This window comes from Megalobrama amblycephala, linkage group LG11, assembly GCF_018812025.1.
Source record: "Megalobrama amblycephala isolate DHTTF-2021 linkage group LG11, ASM1881202v1, whole genome shotgun sequence".
Lineage (NCBI taxonomy): Eukaryota > Metazoa > Chordata > Actinopteri > Cypriniformes > Xenocyprididae > Megalobrama > Megalobrama amblycephala.
In genome coordinates, this window is record NC_063054.1 from 30,294,374 (window position 1) to 30,307,733 (window position 13,360).

The following is a 13,360-nucleotide window of genomic DNA, read 5'->3' on the forward strand; positions in this document are numbered from 1 at the left end:
AAGGGCTGAATTTGGATCTGTTCCTTACAAACATATGGATTCTAAAGATATGGAGTACAGCAAACGAATAAAATGGGTGTGATTTGTGAATATATGTTGTGTTTTGATGTATCTTATGGTTGTATTGACAGTCGCTGCATAGAAGAAAACGCCTTCTGTGTCTCACAGCAAACAAACTAAATATTACAAGTCACAAACAGAAATGTTATTTCATATTAAGTAGATGAGTAAACTGTATTCAAAAAATGCAACTAAAAACATGTATTGATATGACAATTGAACACATACAACAGATTTAAAACATTAATCCCATGATTTTATTACAGGGGAATTCATTTACATTCAAACTTTACGTTACATGATTTACATTTTTATTGCTGTTAATACGCAAGTATTAAAGTATTTATTCTGCCCTTATAGCACGTGACTGTGCTCCATTAGACAGATAGTGAACATTTAGAATAAAGTCCCAAGGTGTACTTTTCTTGGTTATTATTCTTTACTGTAAAACTGCAAATACAGAAAATAAAATATGTAAATAAACATTACAGGCATTTAAATCGCTTGCTACAATCAAACATCTATAATAACTTGACTAAATTTGTAAATTACTTAGTCAAATGTTTTCCAAGAATAAACTGTTAAAAGATCGCATATATAAGCTGTGCTGTGTCATCTTCGTCTCTCTCTCATTTCTGAACGTTCTAGAAACATGCGCACTTCTGTGCTATCAGATCGCAATTTCAAAATAAAAGTCCCGGGGGAAATAATTCACAATATATATACAAATAAAACAGGAAAATAATACAGGAAAAAATACAATTTTGATTTCTAAGAGCAATACAGTATTAGTATTAATAAAGTATTAAAAAGTATAGTATTTTTACATTTTAGTCCTCTAAATACATCAGTGTTGTATGTTTTTGTGTGAATGAAAACGTAAGTAAATGTACGTGTGGTAGAACCACATTTTATGTAAAAATACACACGTATTCTCATAAGATCACGTTAATTCCTATGTAATGTTTATGTACAAAGGTGCACTTTATTTTACAGTCCTATTTCCATGTACTTACTCTGAACATACTAGTGAGTATAGCAGTTAATGTGTACGTTACACCTGGTAAGAGCTGGTAATTCCTATGTAATGTGTATGTACAAGGGTGCACTTTATTTTACAGTCCTATTTCCATGTACTTACTATGAACGTACTAGTGAATATACCAGTTAGTTAATGCGTAATTTACACATTACTTAGGGTGGGGTGTGAGCATGGTACAAGATACTTCTTGAGTACTGGATGATATACTTTTGCGGTTCAACTTGCCTAATCTTTACAGGACAATAATTCAAAAAACCCTGTAATAGGGGTTTTTTGATGACATACATACAGCTCCATAACACTACAACTGTTCTTGATAAGTATTAACACTATGAAGTGCTGTATAGTTAGTGCAGTGTATTATTTTGGTAAGCCCATTTGTTTCACAGTAGTTAAGTGTCCGTTATTTGTGTCCACACTTGTCCGTGAGTACAACATAGTTACCATGTATATATCACTAGTAAGTACAGTAATGTGTCTTACAAGTTACCATAAATAAGTGCCTGTTATTACCCACACTTGTCTGTAAGTACAACATAGTTACCATGTATATACCACTAGTAAGTACAGTAAGGTGTCTTACTAGTTACCACACATAAGTGCCTGTTATTACCCACACTTGTCTGTAAGTACAAAATATTTACCATGTACATACCATTAGTAAGTACAGCAATGTGTCTGTTAGTTATCATATACGGACACTATAAGTAAGTGCCTGTTATTACCCAACAGTACAAAGAAGTTACCATGTATGTACCATTGGAAAGTACAGCAGTGTTTCTTATTATTTTAATGGCTATTAAATTTGACATGGTTTTACTAAAATCGCTGGAAATGAACTTCTCAACTCCTCTCATCACTTATAAGCAGGGGTGGAAATGGGGGGTAATGCGGGGGGACGGCGTCCCTGGAGTGAATTTCATGGGGGGATGGCGTTTCAGTTCAAATAGGTTTGATTTTTTTATAGATATTAAGTGATTTCTGTATTTATTCACTCAATAGCCTACGAAAATGAAACCATTTCAGCGCAAAAACATAGCGCAATAAAATTGCATGATTAATCATAAAAAGATGGCAATCTGGATTCAAACACCGCAATCTGACTCAGTGCTCGAGGTAAGCCGGTACACACTGGAAATTCTTTATTTTAATCTGTACCGTATGCTTTGTCTTGCATACCGTCACTTCTCACATGTTGCCGGTACTCTAACCACCACACCAAAACATATAATTGGGCTATTAATTAATTGTTTAAATCGCGTGTTTGGAGCTTTCATGAGTGGCGCACCGCGTGCGAATCACCAGCGCGCTCCAAAAGTGTGATAAGATTTGTGTGAGCCATTCATGTGAAAATCATTTGAATTCTATTGAGAATGTAGTAACATGCTATGGAGAAAGTCAAACGAGGGGAAAACATGATGATGATCCTGCAAGCTTTTTAAACTTCTCATGACCACCTTTCCTAAGAATTTATCACGTTCTATTGTTTTTTTGTTCTATTTTTATTTATTTTTTGGTGGTACACGATAACTTGTTTAAGAATAACTAACTTGTTTAAGAATTTAGAATATATAACCTTTTAAGGCAATAGATTTAAAAAAGAGAGAAGAAGTTAGCATTGCCCTAAGCATGCAATGAGGAGCCATCAATGGTCTAGCTGTAATTATATCCTTATTGTAACAAATGCTATGGTTAAACAATTACAATAACTACTTTTTCATAAGGCTGAGGCCAAGTACTAGTTAGAATCATGGATCTTCTTGAATTATTGATTAAACATTAGTTTTCCTCATGTGTAATATGTGTTCTATTAATATGACAGATATGCACATTAGGAAAAACCTGCATGGCTGTATTCCAAGAATCAACATATTAGGTATAAGAACATTTTAAGTAAAGATAGTTTTACTTCCCATGGCACTTTGTAAACAAGTAATTGTTACCATAAGGCTGTTACTTTATTGCAGTTGTGTTATCAACCAACTTTGTATGTGTGGACATTTTTGCAAAAATAAAGCAACAAACAAATAAATAAACCTCACAAGGGAGCAAACCCAAACTCCTCGCAACCGAGGGAGACAACCAGTCCCCCATCCTAAACGGAAGTGAACAAAATAGAGTATATCACCCTTTGAAAGTAACTTGATACTTCAAATAAAGATTGCATCAATTACATCATTACACCAGTAGGTGGCGACATATGATTGTTAAAAATGTATTTGTCATTGAATCATTCCAGGGCAGTAACCACCCTAGACATTGAGGGGGACAAGTCGCCCCTGACTTGTCCCCCTCAATGTCTAGGGTGGTTACGGCCCTGGAATGATAGAAATGGCCAAATCACCCCCCAAATATTTGAAATTCTTGCACTGCTCTGCTGCACTTCATTACAGCACTGTGCATGTTGTTAGGAGGATGACAAAAATGCTTAAAAGTTACATTTTTAGTCTGGTCTGCCTCAACGGTCTAAGAATGCTCGTAAATGTCAAAATGATTGAGATGGCTAATCAAATTAAATAGTATTAAAAAGTACTATTTTTCCGGTAAAAAAAAAACAACAAAACAAATGCACACAAACATGTCCCTGCTCTTGATATACAACCATTGATGGACATCTTTAATTTTAATGAGGAAAAAAAAAAACTGTGAGGGCAGATTAGAACACGCAACCTTTGATACTGTTAACAAAAGTTCTACCACTAGACCACTAGGGAAATCAAATGTCTATTGCGGATCTATGTATTTATTCACAAAATTGAAGAATCTCTGATCTAACAATATATTGTATTTTGAAACTATCACAGTTCTCCATGTACTATTAAAATTGATTTCTGGACATTATGTTATTTTTTTTTCTACAATTGTTATTGTACATATCAAATATAGCATTGTATTAACAGCAATTTCATTCACTGTTTTGTTTCTTTATGCTTTATTTATTTATTTATTTATTTATTTATTTTTTAAATGGTCCCCCCCAATGTTCAAGACATGGTTACGGCCTTGAATCATTCATTACAAAGAATTGTTTAAAACGTTGATTCATCTATGAAACAAGTGACATCTTTATAATTGAGTCATTAAATCATTTATTCAAACCGATTTTTAAAAAAGTAATAATAATTCATTCAAAATAATTAAAGTTTTTTGTAAATAGACTGCAGCAACTAACATTATGTCAGAATCTCTAGTACTCTACTCTGACCTTTCATGTGTCTGCTTGATAATTAAGAAAATATTGTTTGGAGGAAACATGAAATAGGCCTGTTTAATGTTAGCATATTATATAATTATATAATATTTTTATATTTAAATACATCTGAAAAGTCACTGAAAGTAAAAGTAAAAAAAAAAAAAAAAAATCTTCCCATATAGAGTCCCCCCAGTGAATCTCAGCCATTTCCAGCCCTGCTTATGAGCATTTCCCGGTATCCCCTGAAACGTCATTATCTCTGCTCTACAAATATGGTGTTACACGTTGTATAGAACCAATCAAACAGCTTAGAAATGTAAACACACTGACTTAAACGCTGATTTTTAACAATGGGAAGCCCCGTTTCAACTGACAGGCACGCGATCGGTCCAGCCATCCTCCTGTCAGACTAGCGCGCCTTATAAAATAAAACTCCCATTTGCGTGTCTCTCTTTAAAAGCCAATAAAAATTGAATCCATATAGGTAGCACAAAAATTATTTTTGCATACAAAACCAAAGACTTTAAACTTTCATATCAAGCCTCCAACATGCTTCTGTTGCGTTGTTTTCACCCTCTAATGAGTCTGAGCAGGGCTGGACTGGTAATCTGGCATACTGGGCATTTTCCCGGTAGGCCGTCGCACTTTGGGGCCGATAAAATTTATTTTTTTATTTTATTTTAATTTTTTTGCCAAGGACTGGCCCATTGGTTTGTCTTCTGAACTGACAGGCCAAAGTGAGAGAGACCTCCCCCTCCCGCGCTGTTTTTTGTTTTTAATTGGAGCGCATGAGAAACTGCAAAAGGCAAATATACCCGCTCACCACTGCCGCCCTATGAAGTAACAAACAGCGCAAGTCGCTTGATGCCTTGATCCTTTCAGATTTGTCTCAGAATTTTGTTTAAAACAGTCGTGTGATATCATAGGAACATTACAGGTTCGGTGGTGAATCTAAGTTAGCTGAAAACAGCCGCGACCATGTAAAGACATGACGAGGTAAACTGGAAAACGCTAATACACAGAACTACAAGCTTGTCAATCCAACACCACCACCTTTATAGTAATTTACCTTGCAGCTACTAACAGTGAAGAAATATGGTGTTTTGGCAGAAATGTATTTATTAAAAATGCTGCTATAGAGAATACGAACCGACGTCACGCCTCGTTGCACGCCGGGGCGGAGCCGCCATTTTGACAGGATCGCCCTCTATTACTCGCACTGAAATTAATACGGATTCTTGCTTACCTTTTGTTTTGTTTCTGCCATTAAGTGGAACGTTAACATTTTTAATGCTATCGTTTGCAGGGAATAGAAGCTATTTTATCGCGTCGCATGATCATTTTATTTATTTATTTTTTTTCACTGAAGTTTTGTAGAATTTCGTTTACAATGTTGATCTGTTTACCGTGTCGCATGCTGGACGCTCACCACTGCTTCAGCCATCGTATGAATATCCAAATAAATCTATGTGATCAACACACTGAGAAAAGTCGATTCATTTATTTGTTGGAAACGTTTAAATGGTGCTTAAACGAGCATACTGAGTAGGCCTACAACTGTTGTCATTGTAATCCCCCTTTTCCCCCTTTTCCAGATCAGGAGAATCAGAGATTATGGGTCAAATTCAGCGGTTTATAAAAACCGTTATGAAGAAAATGTATAAAATGCTTGCATTTTAAGTGATACTGAAAGTTTATATTTCGGTCTCATCCGTTTTTCAGCATGTGCTTTATTTGTAAATAGAATTTGGTCTCTTTAATATCAGTCTAAGTGCATTAAGCCTTTTCTTGAGAGGACACGAGAGGAAACCCTTTTTATAAACGTGTTGCGTTCATATTTTGGGCTCATTTGCGTATCTCCACGCAGTATGCTTTAATAAATATACAGAATTGTTTGTTTGTCACATGAAGCGTTTTTCTTGTTAAGCATTTGAATGTCCCTGTCAAGTTCTGCTAATTCACGAGCGCAGTGAGAGTCAGACTTGCAAAGGTAATGTTAATTATTAAACCAAACGAAATCAAAACGTTCAAAAACACTTAGCAATGTGATTCTTTTATTGAGTGATAAGCAGTGGGTTTAATCAGTGCAATTATGAATAGATTTGCCATCCGGCGTCTTCTCGTCATCTCGACTTGGTGTTTCCTTGGTGTTTTTACACGTACAAAAGGCGAAAAAAAGTTTTTCACTGTCTTGTTTTCTCTCAGAACGATGATCTGAGTTACTATCACAATTATCGATGCAGCATTAATGACATACAATGGTGACATTTTTCACAATCACGACAGAAAACAAATTACTGCACTAAACCAAAGTCCCTTTAAGACAAGTCATTTCACTCAGCGGCCATCTTTGAAATGCCTCTCGGGCATCCTGGGCATCATGCCATATCTCTTTGAATGGGGAAACATCAAATTCTCCAAAATTGTTCGCCAACCTTACGATAACATTTCATATTTGAAATCACCAATGAAATCTGACAACAGCTGTCTTATAAATGTTGTATCCAAACGCTCGAATCATGACAAAAAACTGTATTTTTTAGGCTGGATCAAGCTAATGCGCATGCGCAGACCTAAATGCGCGTCTCCTGCCATGTTTCAGAGGCGCGCGTCTGACTGTTTCTATAGAAACCGGTGCTTCTAAACAGCTTGCTGCAGTGACGCGATGACTTTACCAGTCGGCGACTGGCTCTTATTTAGAAGGCGGGACTTATTCCGCCATATTGCACGTTACACTTTCTCCCATTCGAAACAATACGAGTGACACGTCTTGTGTTATTCTATAGTCTTTGACTAAACTCAATAACGGAAAGGCTGTGCGATCCTGTCAAGATGGCGAATAAACAAAGAAGTTCCCCAGAACTCAATGCGGCGTGACATCAGATTCGTATTCTCTATTATTAGGCCTACTTATGTTTAATATTGCGGAATATAAATCACTTTCTTTCATAAAGACTGTTTTCGTATTTTCTATGCTTACAATATTTTATTACACAATCTATAGTTTATTATTTATTTTAGAAACCATATACCCAAGGTAATAAGAAGCATGTTTTTACCTGTGCTCTGTCTACCATGATCTTACAGTTAAACCATAGTAAAGGGCAATTAAAGGATAATTTAACAAAACAGCTCTAAAGCCTGTATCCCATGGGATAAGGACAAAGCTTTATTTTTTATTTCTTTAAATATGTTTTATGACATTTTTAATAGTTCTTATGAATTTTAATTGAAGTAAAATGTTATTTCAATGAGAGCATCATGAAAGATAGATATCAGTGTCTTACATAAATTAGGTGTTAACTCTTTAAAAATGTTATTGTTTTAAAGGAGTAGTTCAACCCAAAATGTCTTAATTTACTCACCCTAATGTCATTATAAACATGAATTACTTTCTTTCTGTATAACATAAAAAATAAAATAATTGGAGTCAAGGGTAGCTTAACCTAAATGGTTTGGTTGACAACATTCTTCAGAATATCTTCTTTTGTGTTTAACAGAAGAGAGAAAGTCATACAGGTTTGGAACATCATGAGAGTGAGTAAATGATGACAGGATTTAATAGCATTGAATTTACTTAACGGCATGAAAATCAGTGCTTTACTGCCAAAGTGAATTTCTATGTGACAAAAGTGCAATATTAAATTTGTTAACTGCATTTGTAGTAAAATCAATAATATCCATCATTATTTGTCACTGTCCTTGTTTTATTTATTCATTTATTTACTCCAATTTAAGGCCCTAACCCCAGCAAAAACATTCACAGGGGAACTCGTAGGCCGCATGGGCTGGGTTTGTCCAGGGCCGAATTTTAGCCTCAGTCCAGCCCTGAGTCTGATTAATATACGTTTACAACAAAAATAGCACAGCCGCTAACTGAATACAGGTATGTATATTTCACGTGCTCATAACTTCATGAACAATACACAGATCATAAAAATGGCACATCAATATTTAAAGCAGATTCTCAAGATTAAAATGAATACAAAATCAATATAATATATTGCGTTGATCACAAGATATTACTCACGGAATGATTTAACATACTTGGCTAAAAACATGTCTCTCATCTCTCCGGGATGCAGTGTGTATCCAATGTTCCCGGACCCATCCATGTTCGTTTTCCAACGTGGAATAACACAAAATAGATATAATTTTAAAGCTTAGAATCTCATCTTTTTAATGCATCTAACCCTTTTGAAAAACTCCTAACGAGTGCTGAGAAGCACCTCTAAACCGGAGTTTACCGCCCGTTGGCGCCACCTGGCTGCGGAAAAAATGAACAACAATTTTTCAAACTATTCTTTATGCTATCACCACGAAATTTGAACCAGATGCAGCTCACATATAGGAGAGCATCACCATAAAAGAATTTTTAAGCGATCTTATTGTGTTCCTGAGTTATTCCATGTCAAATAAAAAAAAAAGAAATTATTTTAAGAAAAATATATATATATTTGTCTTTTATCAGCTGTTTCTCTGCAAGAAAATGTCCAAATGTAATGTAATTTATATTTTCTTAAAATATAAAATGTTTTCTAACAAATGATACCTACCTTTTGATTCTCCTTGCTAGAGTTTTGGAGTTATGAGTCTTTACTTTTGTGTGTGTCGCTCAGAGAGAGAAAAAAAAAAAAAAAAAAAAACTCTAAAAAAGCCTTCAGGTCTTAAAGGGTTAATTCAAATAAGTATATACTTTCAAATAATTTGAGCTTCAGCCTGGTTTAGCATTTATATATATAAAAATGTCTTTGGTCAAATTAAGCAGTAAAAAAAATAGCTTATCCCTTTAAATGCAATGGATTTTGAAGGATAACAACAAAAAACGGGCAAAAAACTTTAAAAGCGATTTTCTCAGGTTTTCAATTGGAAAAAGAGGGCAGATGACCATAACTCAAATGGGTATATTTTTAAAACTATTCAAGGTATGTCTAGGATATCATTTTAAAGCTTATTGTCTCATCTTTCCATTGATACCAAAATCTCAATTTTGAAATTTGGGTCACTGTGACTCATTTTGCTGGATCAGGTCACATATGTACCAGGAAAGTACACGTACTGTAAAAAGTGCTACCGAAAATCCTTACAAACAGTAAAATGTATAGTACAGAGAAATTAAATGTCGGAGAAGGATTAAAGCGAATGTCGTTTTACCGTTGAGCATGAGTGGTAAATAAGTGGAGCATTTGCTTGGGCCATAAACAATTGAGTGCCCTGGCATAGTGTGGAATATTGAGTGCAGCATCACATTCCAAACAAACACACCACTTTCTTTATTGCTCCACCTCCAAATGCACGAGCGCACGATTGCGCCCCTGCCCTCGCGGAGGTCTGTGCACGCCACTGGTCCCAGCCATCTCTCTTACTACAGTCTTTATTTTAATCTCCCTCTTGCTCACTCTCTTCTACATTCTGAGTGTACACGCCCACTACTGATGATTGGCTACAAGTGTGTGGTGGTGCACAGTCTGATCACTTTCAACAGCATTTATCAGAAATTGCTTACTGCACCTTTAAATCAAGATACATTTTCTTGAGATGCAAAATAACAAAATATAGAGACTTATTTTCTGTGAAGTTGATCAAAATGAAGCAAGTTTATGATTAAACGAGAACAGATATCTGCCAATGGGTTTAGAAAAATCAACTTAATTCAAAGGGAAGTTTTCATAACTCATTGGTGGACATTTGTTCTTGTTTTAATCATAAACTCACTTTTGTTAAATTTTCCAAGACTTCATTTTACATGTGCATCTCAAGTAAATGTTTCAAATATGTTTAGATATTTGTATTGGAAAACAGGACAAAAATATTTTCTTTCCAGTGCATGCAGCGTTTAACACCATGACTTTAAGACTTTCTGCTCTGGTTTAAGACCTTTATAAGGCCTTAATTTGTTTAAGGGTGGATGAAGATTTTTTTTTTTTTTGAAGTTCTGCAGAAACCCTGAAGTTTATGATTTTTGTTTGTTGTGCATTTGTGTTTAGGAAGCAAGAGGTAGTCTTCCAGCTGGTCAGAAATCTTGGTGGTTTTACAGTGGTCGATAATGTGTGTGAAAGCACCACTCATGTGGTGTCTGGCAGCCCACGGCGGACACTTAATATCCTGCTAGGAATTGCACGTGGCTGCTGGATCCTATCCTTTGAGTGGGTGTGTATAGTGCTTATTGCTTTGTGTGTATTATTGCTTTGTGTTTTTTTTTTTTTGTTTTTTTTTTCCATAACTGTGATAAACACCTTTCTGTAAAAGATTTAGGTGGTAGTTAATATATTATTGTATCTTTTGTTTGCTTATCTGTGCAGGTCCTATGGTGTTTGGAGCACAGGCAGTGGGTTCCTGAAGAACCTTATGAGCTATCAGATCATTTTCCAGCTGCGCCTGTAAGTACATGCATTTCTATAATACACTAAATCTCATGGAACCTGTTAAGAACTTTTAATTTCACCCCATATTCTTAAACGCATTGAACAAGAATCCTTTCTCACTGAGGGTGAAAATTAAAATTTGTTGGTGGTCTTTTATTTTAGCTTAAATAACTAGTTAGCTTTACTAGCTTTTTCTTTTACTCGTACTAAAGTGTTAAATGAAGGTGCAAACAGAATGGTAAAGACACACACAAGCACAGCTGTTATTAGGATTTTTTTTACACTTAAAGTCTAAACTCTTTTCTTGAAAGAGATGGTCTCAGCTGATTGAAAATGAACTCTGGAACTGTTTGCTTGTGGTGTGAAAGCATTAAACCAAGGGCCAAGCAGTATCAAAATTTCTAATGTGAAATGCGTTACAATAAATGCAGCAGTGTCTAATTCTGTTGTTGAGCACTAGGGCTGTCCCCGACTAAATATTTTTCTAGTCGACTTGTAAAGAACCCCCCATCGGCCCAAAAACGGAATCTGATGGCCTGGGCAAAGGTTAACGCGTGTATGCCTTTTCAGCGCCTCTGTGAAGTTCACTTAATTTCACTCGTTTAATCTGACTCCAATTTCAAATGATTCTTATTCTTAGGTTGTGTTTCCAATTAGAAATTAATCATTTGTTATGTATTAATTTAGATATTTGATTATTCTGGGTATCTCATATTTTCAATTATTCTTTCATTACGGGCCCATATCACTTAGAAAAGTCACTTCGGCCATTTTAGTTCTTTTCACGATCACAAACTCGCCAGTTTTGGTCTTAGTCAAAGGGTGTAGAGTTTACTAATGCATTTGAGTCGAACCGCCACATGCTTGTTCATACAAAAACACAGTTTTCTTAGTCACGGTACTGCAACTTGCCAAGCCAGTTGATAAACAAAAATCAAAAGGTCCCATGATGTGCAACATGCTCCTTTTATTGAACCTTTAGTTTTAATCCATCCTGACGCAGATTTGCAGAAATATGGACTCCAATAATCTACCGGTCATAATGATTTCAGAAGAATCCAGAGTAAATCAAATATAACATTTTTTTTTATCAAGTAAAATTGTCAATTTCATAGTTTTACAATTAGAAGCCAATTCAGAAATAATGAATGCATAACATCAATTGAAATGCATATACACACAGTGGTGGACTAGTGTTCGAAGACACGTGTCCATCACTGCGTGGGGGTCTCTGGCTACAGAAAATACCCCCTGACTGCTTTGCAATTTACCTTATATACAGACCAGAACAGAAAGGGTTATAAATATTTACTACACCAACACCTGTTTTGGGGGAAGAGAAGTGGGTTTTCACAAAGGCACCACCCAAAAAGAGGACAGAATTTTCCTTAGTTTTCAATCTTCTTCATAATACCAGTGACTGCTGTGAAATTGAGACCATTTTACCAATCGCACTGAGACATTTAAAATGATACCAAACATAAAAAAGGGAAAAACAATAAATACACAAGTTACATTAAATGGGGGGATAATAAAGCATCCTGCATTATCTCTGTTTTTGTTTAGCAGGAAAATCAAGTCTTACAACTAGTAGTCAACTAGTCACGTGTATGATTAATTTAATTAATTAATTAATTTAATTACTCAAATATATACCAGAATGGAATAGGAAAATGGTTTGAGTGTCAGGGCTGAAAATATGCGATTATCTTCGAGCTATGCCAAGCGTGCCACTCTCACCAGTTCTCACAATAAACACCTTTCATACAGACCCAGATTACAGACCTCTCATGAGCCAGCTGTACATTCATTTTGATCAACTTCACAGAAAATAAGTCTCTATATTTTGTTATTTTGCATCTCAAGAAATCAAGTCTTACAACTAGTAGTCAACTAGTCACGTGTATGATTAATTTAATTAATTAATTAATTAAATTACTCAAATATATACCAGAATGGAATAGGAAAATGGTTTGAGTGTCAGGACTGAAAATATGCGATTATCTTCGAGCTATGCCAAGCGTGCCACTCTCACCAGTTCTCACAATAAACACCTTTCATACAGACCCAGATTACAGACCTCTCATGAGCCAGCTGTACATGCGTGTATATCTGCGTTATTCAGAGAAACTTTGCAGCTGAACATAATCACTGTATATGATGAAATGTATTTCATCATATACAGTATTAGTTAATTTTATGTAATTTTATATATGGATTATATGATGCATTTAATGTAACATACTTTAATATAATTAAAGTCTTGTTAGGATGAAATTTCATATTTATATAACTTCTTAACATGATTATAAGGCCGTACAGAGTAAGTGCTTTTTTGTGTACAAGTGCTTTTGGTTGTTCCTATATTTTGTAATAAATTAAGAATGATTTTTAGTAAGAAATTTTTGGTGAATCGTGTGAATCGAATTTGTTCTTAAAATCGTTCCTACGCGCATTTCACGCACAATTTTGTGCGTACGCATGCTTAGTGAATGAGACCCAATCATTTTGATTGTAACTGTGTATATATAACAGTGAGTTCTGGTCCTATTGTGGTCCAATTATGATTGGCTGATATTTCATCAGTATCAGCACGGGACTGTCACCATTTGTCACGTTCTAGACAGGCAGCAAGCAGCATTTCTCCCAGTGAGCTACAATGGCGGAGGAGAAAACATAACAAAATAATTAACACAGTTA

The 13,360-nt window shown here is 35.2% G+C and overlaps 1 protein-coding gene across 3 annotated transcripts in view; it reads left to right on the forward strand.

Annotated features, from left to right (window-relative positions):
- mcph1 (microcephalin 1) overlaps window positions 1-13,360 on the forward strand; it is a 184,541-nt gene that overhangs the window by 98,772 nt on the left and 72,409 nt on the right. For all 3 annotated transcript variants that reach the window (XR_007187085.1, XM_048207387.1, XM_048207386.1), the window contains 2 exons: window positions 10,283-10,445; window positions 10,598-10,675. Coding sequence is in view for 2 of the 3 variants with exons in the window: in XM_048207387.1 (XP_048063344.1) it covers window positions 10,283-10,445; window positions 10,598-10,675 (241 nt within the window). In the remaining variant the exon portion in view is untranslated. Of the gene's footprint in view, window positions 1-10,282; window positions 10,446-10,597; window positions 10,676-13,360 lie in introns of those variants that run through there.